General features: G+C 37.0%; 1 protein-coding gene across 1 annotated transcript in view; it reads right to left on the bottom strand.

Moving 5' to 3' along the window:
• LOC107688187 (sodium/hydrogen exchanger 1-like) overlaps positions 1-8487 on the bottom strand; it is a 42131-nt gene that overhangs the window by 2946 nt on the left and 30698 nt on the right. Inside the window, exons 5-12 of the mRNA XM_016485783.1 lie at positions 6144-6361; positions 5402-5604; positions 4973-5062; positions 2825-2895; positions 2254-2430; positions 1033-1147; positions 830-931; positions 473-554 (exon numbers count right to left, since the gene is read on the bottom strand). Of these exons, the coding sequence (XP_016341269.1) occupies positions 473-554; positions 830-931; positions 1033-1147; positions 2254-2430; positions 2825-2895; positions 4973-5062; positions 5402-5604; positions 6144-6361 (1058 nt within the window). The remainder of the gene's footprint in view (positions 1-472; positions 555-829; positions 932-1032; positions 1148-2253; positions 2431-2824; positions 2896-4972; positions 5063-5401; positions 5605-6143; positions 6362-8487) is intronic.

Genomic DNA, 8487 nt, shown 5'->3' on the forward strand with positions numbered 1-8487 from the left:
ACTGAGATGATTTTTAATGGCCAGTGACAGTATAACAATGAATTAAGATGAATTTTCCTCGTTGTTATATAAATAGTATGAATTAATAAGGCTATGGGCAGATTTTGAGCCATTAACTTAAAGTTAGTGAAGGCGGGATACCACTTCTTCAGTTCTCATATACAGCACGCAATCAGTTCTCAGTGCTCAAATACACACACAGCAGTCCAAATGCTCAAGATTAAGACTAAATCAAAAATGCCTGTCAAAATTAACACTGGTAAGGAATATGGCTTGATTGTGTTGAACTTAAAAGTGTTGATCACTAGAGGGCACTGTACAACAAACTCTAGCCTGAATGATTGTCAATTCACGGCACATTTACTGAGAGGAAAGACCTGAGGCTGAATCCACTCGGAACAAAAGACAAAGATTTCAGTGACACAACAGGATCCTCAACTCGTATATCAGCGGTCCAGCAGAATAAACTCACCTGAAGCCAGTCGAGCTCGAGCGATGGTGGGGGAATCAGGAGGCGGAGCGGGAACAGTGAGGTAATTGTTCATCTGTGATATCTGAAAGTAGAGAGATAAAACCTTCAATGGTGACATTCTGTTAAGACTAATAAAGCACATTCCACCTATCAAGACCACCCATCTTTTTATATCAAATAGCGGCCAACTGAGATGACTTTTAATGGCCAGTGACAGTATAACAATGAATTAAGATGAATTTTCCTCGTTGTTATATAAATAGTATGAATTAATAAGGCTATGGGCAGATTTTGAGCTATCTGAGAGTTTAGATGATCTGTTAATGATGTTGTATCAGTCTATCATTAACTTCAAACCTTCTTTTCCAGCTCCATCATTTTCTTCCGTTTGATGAGGAGTTCGTTCCAGCCGTCCTCGTATGGATCAGCAACCAGAGTGTGTCTGTTGTACGAGCGCAGCTGAAAATACACAAGACAATTTAGTTTGATCCGCGTTAAATCACACAAATTAAGGAAATACAAAAAGAGCAGTTTGAGAACAGGAAGTGGCGAGCGCTCACTCTCTGGCGGGTCCTCTGCAGGTTGGTGCGCAGGATCTTCCTGATCTCTTCCTCACGAGCCTTGGAGAGCTGCGGCAGCGCCCGGTCTTGAGGAGGCTTCTTGGGCTGGATGTTCCTGGAAAACATTTGAGATCAAAATTTAAAAAAATAATTATCCTAGAACAAACACAAATTCCACAAAATCTACACGCATTCCATGCATTCTAGAAATTCCACACATTCTCCATGCATTATATAAATTCCTTACACCTTCCATGCATTCTACATTCTATATGTATTATATAAACTGCGTACTCTCCACGCATTCTCTGTGCATTTTATGGATTCCTCACACATTCCACATGCTATATGTATTTTACAAATCGCATGCATTCCACACATTCTCTAAATTCCCTACGTTTCACATTCTATGCATTTCATAAATTGCATACTCGTACATTGCTTTACACATTTCACTCTGCATTCCACACTTTTTATGCATTCCACACATTCTCCATGCATTCTCTAAAGTCCATAGTCCATACACATTCCAAAAATTCCATGTATTCTAGTCGAATTCCACACCACCTCTAAACTCCTTACACATTGTATATGCATTCCATAAATTGTATACATAGCACACATTCTCCAAATTCTACATGCATTCCATAAACTGCAAACATTCCACATATTCTCTAAATCCCTTACACACTCCATGCTTTATATGCATTCCATAAATTGCATTCATTCCACATATTATTCATGCATTATATACATTCTTTACACATTCTCTAAAGTCCATACACATTCCAAGAATTCTATGTATTCTAGTCGAATTCCACACATTTTCTAAATTCCTTACACATTCTATAATGTAATCCATCAATTGCATACATTCTACATACATTACATAAATTCTTTACACATTCCACACTCTACATGCATTCCATATCCTGCATGCCTTCCACACATTCTCCATGCATTCCATACACATCCAAAAAAATCCATGTATTCTAACCAAATTCCACACATTCCATGAATTCCACACATACTCTAAAACATGCATATTAATTCCACACATTCTTCATTCCTTCTATAATATCCCAAATGTGCTATAATCACTCCTTAAATCCAATGCACTTTCCATGCACCTTCTATAAGCATTCTACAAATTCCATATATTCTATCTGCATTCCATGAATTCTAAAACAGATCCTGATTATGGAGGTTGGAAGCACTCACTGCATGGAGACGGTGGACGGCAGGGCCGAGGGCAGCTTGGCTCCGCCGCCGCTCTCCACCAGCTCGATGGCCTGCTTCATCTCCATCTTGTGGTAGAAGGCGATCAGCTGCGGTTCTTTGGAGCGCTCGCCTGCTATCAGGCACTTCTTCACGTACTTCTTATTGAACCGGTTCAGCCTGGAAATGAGAAGGAAAAGGTGAAGCTTTCATATGATCGTGGTTATTTTTATCCAGATAACAAACCCTGGCATTCAGAGTCATTACGGCAGAGAAACACTGAAGCTTTGTCTGGAATCCATGTGGAACATACTGGCATAATAGTGCATTGAAATGAACCAAACTACATGTGGTTCTCCATATTCTTTCCAAATTTGATCCTAAAACTCACTTTCTCTGCTGCAAAAGATCCAGACTGTAAACTCAACCAACTAAACAAAAAAAACGCGTCTGGTTTTAAAACATCATCCAAATACCAAGACCAGACACAGGAATCGTTATGATTTCATATAGACTTCAAATAATCTCAAAATCGCTCACAGAAAAGCCAAATTTGAGTGAGTTATATACGTACTTGTCCTTCCAGTGATGATGTCCGTAATGTCCGCAGATGTCCTCAATGCCGGTTAGCAGATGGTCCAAAAACTAAAGACAATGAAATGACAATAGATAAGCTTTTTAGGAAACATAAACTACAATATCAATCAATAATGCTGAGATTATCAGTTAAACAGAAGCTGCAGCTGAACATGATGTTGATAATGAGCATTAAATTGGACAGAAGAGCGATTTCTGCCAGTCACTCACAGCATTAACATGATGAGACGCTCATGCAAATGTTTCCATAGCAACAATCAGCTTTAGGAGTGATGAATAAATGCCAATTTGTGGGCAAAATGTTCTGTACTGGGTTTTGTGGAGTGGATCCAAGCTCATGTCTGGCATACAAACTGCCACCTGCTTTTTCTAAATAATACTCATAATATAATAAATATATGTTATGTTAAATAATATATTTCTACATTTAAAGTTATTTGTTGCTGTGATCTCAAATCTAGTATGGAGAATAGTGATATTTCACTGGGGTTTTTCTCATCTTAATTGTTGTTATTATAAATGTTCTCAACGCTCCCAGCTATGGACAAACATTCATTTAATTTGCCCATTTATAACGGAGACGCCTCTGTTTACTGAGCACTGCACTCACGCTGTTGATGCTAAAACATTTACTGAGGCTCAGTGTGATTATTAGGGAAGCCTTTTTCCTGGACAAAAACACACGAGTCACTGCTTTAACATACTGTGAGTGTTTGATTAGCCAGAGTTGAAAGAATTACATCTTTATATGATGTTATACTGTTGGTGCACACGTTGTCATGCAGTTCCTTAAAGGAGACATATTATGCCCCTTTTTACAATATGTAATATAAGTCTCTGGTGCCCCCAGAATGTGTCTGTGAAGTTTCAGCTCAAAATACTCCACAGATCATTTATTATATAATTTTGAAAATGCCTATTTTGAGTGGAAGCAGAAACACGCTGTTTTTCGGGCCTGTCTCTTTAAATGCAAATGAGCTGCTGCTCCCCGCCCCCTTTTCTAGAATAGAGCTGCGCCATTACAGCTCGGACCTGCTAAAAACATCTGTTTTGGTTCTGATTATCATGTTTATCGCGCTGAAATCATGCGTTTTAAACCATATTAGTCAGTGATTTAGCTGTGAAACATGACCTGGAAACATTCTTATTTACCTAAAGAGTCTATTTTTAGGATAATTAAGATTTCTTGCATTGTGTCATTATTTCCATGACAATTAAAGGGGTCATATGATGTTGATAAAACTATTACATTATTTTGTGTATTTGGTGTAATGAAATGTGTTTATGTGGTTTATAGTGACGTAGACATGTGGGGGCGTGTTAGAACGAGGCGTTTTAGGTAGGTGTGGCTGACTCTTAACTTTTATAAAGAATATCTCTTTGGATTTGAGACTTTAGTCTTTGCAACTTTACAGATTTCTTTATGCACCAAGAGCTGGTAACACTCAAAAGAGAAAGGAAAAATTGAAATCGCATCATATGACCCCTTTAAGCACATTTTCCTGCTAAATTTTCATCAATGTTTGACATTCCCAATTCCTGATGGTGATTCTCTTTAGATTTTCCTGATGGCATTTACCATTTTAATTAAAAAAAAATCTTATTATTTTTTAATTCAAATCAAAATATCTTTTTATTCTATTTTTATTTTTATTTTTTTTATAACAAAATTTTATTATGGTTCATAATTCTAATGAAAATGTCACACAATTCAAAAATCATAGTGGTTTACAAATGGGCTTAATTTTCTTTATGCAAAATGTTTTTTTTTTGTGTGTTCAAATATGACCTGGAAACATTCTAGGCATTTTTTGTCTAAACAAAGACACCTGACACCTGTCATTCTAAACACATCAAGCTGTATTTCTGAATAAAACTGTGACTGTACCAGTATGTGACCAGCAGGTGGCATTCAAACACACTCACTTTCAGTAGTACCGGATGTTACACAAACCCAAAAAAAGAGAACGAAATAATTTAGTTATTATAATTAACTCATCTAACCCAGCCCTGCTTTATTGTGAACAAGACCGTGTAATCGAATCTATTCTATACTGGCAGAATGTTGAGAAAGCATCAAATATTCCTGAATCACAGATGGGAGAAACTCAGAGATGAGCAGCACCTGTGTGTGAATCTCCTCATTAATAGATCGCTTCGTTTCCTGTTTCTTCTTCACCGCCAGGAGGTCCACCAGAGGTCGAATGGTCATGCCCTGCCAAAACAAAGGGAGAAGAGCGGAAATTGATGACTGCTCACAGATGGTCCTATTTAAATGCAAACGATACAGCTTTAGTCGTTTAAAAAATTGGATTAACATAAAAAAGGATGGCACAATGCTAAGCAAACTACACACAATAATACAATAAATATAATAAAAAGCGTTTATTATATCAAATATTTTTACTGAACTTTTAATTTCAACTTTATTTTAGGTTTATATATAATATCACGTGCATATATTTATATATAAAGCGTGTGTATATCAAACATTTATTTGTTATTTTATTTGATTTATTTATGAATTATAACAACTTGAGAAGCGGTCACTGACCTGCACAAACACCGTGAAGAAGATGACAGTGATGATGGCAGTGAGGAACATGTTTCTCATGGGGAAGTGTTCAGTCTTCAGCAGGTAGACCAGGGAGAAGGCGATGGCTCCTCTCAGTCCTCCGTAAGCTATGATAAACTGGTCCTTAGAGGTGAGTTTGATGATACGGAACTTATTGATCACGAAGGTCAAGCCGACAACACCTTTGAATGAAGTAAAACATTAATTAAATACAAGCATTGAAAAATGTGCCACCATTCACAACCAGAGTAATTGTTTCATCATATTTGAAATAACTTCACAGAATTTCATTGATTTTCATTTTCAAATTCATTCTGCAGGATTATGTAAATTTTTGCCTAATCAGAGCTTGTGTTGGGCCAATTTAATCATTCTTTTTTCACAATATTACACTGATGCATCCTTGCATTGACTTTTTATAATTTATTATTTAATTGATTTTATATATAAATATATTTTTTTAATTTAAAGTCAATTATATTTTATATAATATTTTTATATTATATATCTATATCTATAACAACAAATACATTTTGCATATTTATATATATACACACACACACACACACACACGATGATGGACCTTCCCTGAAGCCATGACGCAAATGCACACAATCGCAGTCACACCCCAGATACGGAAGTGAGACTTACTGAGTTATACTTCTAGTGAAATCTCGTGAATAATTAGCAGATTCAGGAGGTCCTGCTAAACTTCACTCACCCAGAACACGCGCCACCAGGCAGAAAATGAGGGTCGCCATCACGAAGGTCCAGTTCCACTCGTGCGGCCCGGCCACGGTCGACACTCCCAGGAAGATGAAGATGAGCGTGTCGCTCACGCTGCTCCACATCTTCAGGAAGTACTTGATGGTGGTGTGGGATTTATGGGAAATATTGGCCTCCACGTAGGGACGCATGACGGCACCACATGCGATTAGCCTGGAGACAGAAGATTCATCTACGTTACTGACCTGACAATACTTCCTCCATATCATCTGATATCAAGATTTATCAAAATATTCATTTCATATCTTTAATAGGGATGTTTGTTAGACCTCCAGAATCAATTTAATCATAACTCTGTTTACAAGTAAACGCCACATTTAATTTCCCCCCACAAATTCTGTATTTTCCTTCTTTTGTAGATGTGTTTTATGATTTATTACAAATTTATCATCACATATGGAATCTAATGAAATGACTTCATAAAAGTTTTGTAATCATTCTTTTAAAATCTAAAATATTTTGATTGCATAATATTACTTAAAAAATAATAACAACTATAAAATTAGGTGTTTCTAATAATAATAATAATAATAATACAATGGTTCCTAATGAAATTCATAAAAACATCTGACAATTAATTTACAGCAAAACACTGCATTTTTATTTTTTGTAAAAATAAGGTGCTGCACAACTGAACCTGTATACCATATAAATTAAAACATGGATACAAATATTTTGTTGGTATTACATTTCTTTAAAAATAATAATAATAATAATAATAATTACTTCTTATTTATATTATTTTATTTTCTGTCAAATAAGGTGCTGCACAGCTTGTATTAAAATATGGGTGAAAAAATATTTTTGGGTTCTATGATATTCCTTAAAATAATAATAATCATAATAATAATAATAATACAATATAGGCCCGGTTTCACAGACAGGGCTTAGACTAAGCCAGGATTAGGCCATAGTTCAATTAGGACATTTAAGTAATTTTTATAAACGTGCTTAGGAAAAAACATTACTGGTGTGTAGGGTTGGGTATTGAAAACCGGTTCCATTTTAGAACCGGGTATTCGATAAGATGCGTGCATTTTGATTCTGCTTAACGATTCCTGCGTTCGCATTTTAATGTGATTAAAAACTATTTAAGTACAGGAACGGAAAGACCATGCGCCCTGTTTACGTGCAGTGCACACGAAGCGCGAGTGCGAGCACAGAGAACAGAGGTCGCTGTACGGGTTCCCGGTTTGTGTCTGTTCTCGAACCGTTCCGTGTAGAAAAGGATGTTCCGGGCCGAAACTGACTTCTTTCATATTTGTCGACCAATATGCAGAAAACTACGTCAGTCTATATCATCATAAACACAGCCATTTTTGTCTTATGTGAACGTAAACAGATGAGAAAGAAAACACACATGTACAGTATTTTTAGATCTGCGTGCGTTCGGTGTTAGAGAGACAGCAGCTAGAGCCCTGCATTTCAGCCCGGGTGCCCGACAGGCCCCGACTTTTTTACGCCCCTCGGGCCGGGCTTCGGGCCAATTTTCACGTCATAGTTCAGACGCGGGCCGGGCCTCGGGCCTGTTTTAGGCTTTTCCTTATTTTTATATTTTAGACATTCATCAATTAGTGATGAAAAAAACTGCAGCGCTGGTGGAAACAACACGAGACCGTGCTAGCTGCTCGGCGGTGTTTATTGTCTGAAGAGTTCTGCGTTCAAATGCATGCAATAGGCTTAAGTTTGCCGCAAAGCACCGGCAAAAGTAATTACCGTAAATGTGACGGGGGGAAATAGTAAGGAGATATTTGAGTTATTTACTAATAAACTAGTGTTTTCTGAGTCGGTGTCACAAGGACGAAGTTGCCGATCCTGACTCGCCATCTCCTCAGACGCGCCTTTAGAGAGAAGTGCATCTTTACGGATTATGATTATAATTAAAGAGTTTTTGTTTTTGTTAAGGTTTCGGTTCATTTTTGTGAAGCGCTCCTGTTCAAGACGAGACGGCAGGATGCGCATCATGTTTGTTTTCTTTATTTTATAAAAGCACAACGTTTTGTTGATATTGTGAGTGCACACAAATAAAAGTAGACCATTCACAGCTACGAATGATGTATTACTCTTACCTTTATGAGCAAAAATTACGGCGTATCCACTGAAAAAAACACAAGTGTTCGCACTGGCGCCTCCATGTCCTGCAAAGCGCGCTTTAGCTTGCACTCTCCGCACAAACTATTGGATACAGCGCACATTTATCTAGGCTTAACGTTTAAACATTGTTATATGCTTGAACTGTTTTATATCTATAGATTTTATTTTAGGCAAGTCGTGATGAT

Source organism: Sinocyclocheilus anshuiensis, unplaced genomic scaffold (genome assembly GCF_001515605.1).
Source record: "Sinocyclocheilus anshuiensis isolate Anshui unplaced genomic scaffold, SAMN03320099.WGS_v1.1 scaffold1162, whole genome shotgun sequence".
Lineage (NCBI taxonomy): Eukaryota > Metazoa > Chordata > Actinopteri > Cypriniformes > Cyprinidae > Sinocyclocheilus > Sinocyclocheilus anshuiensis.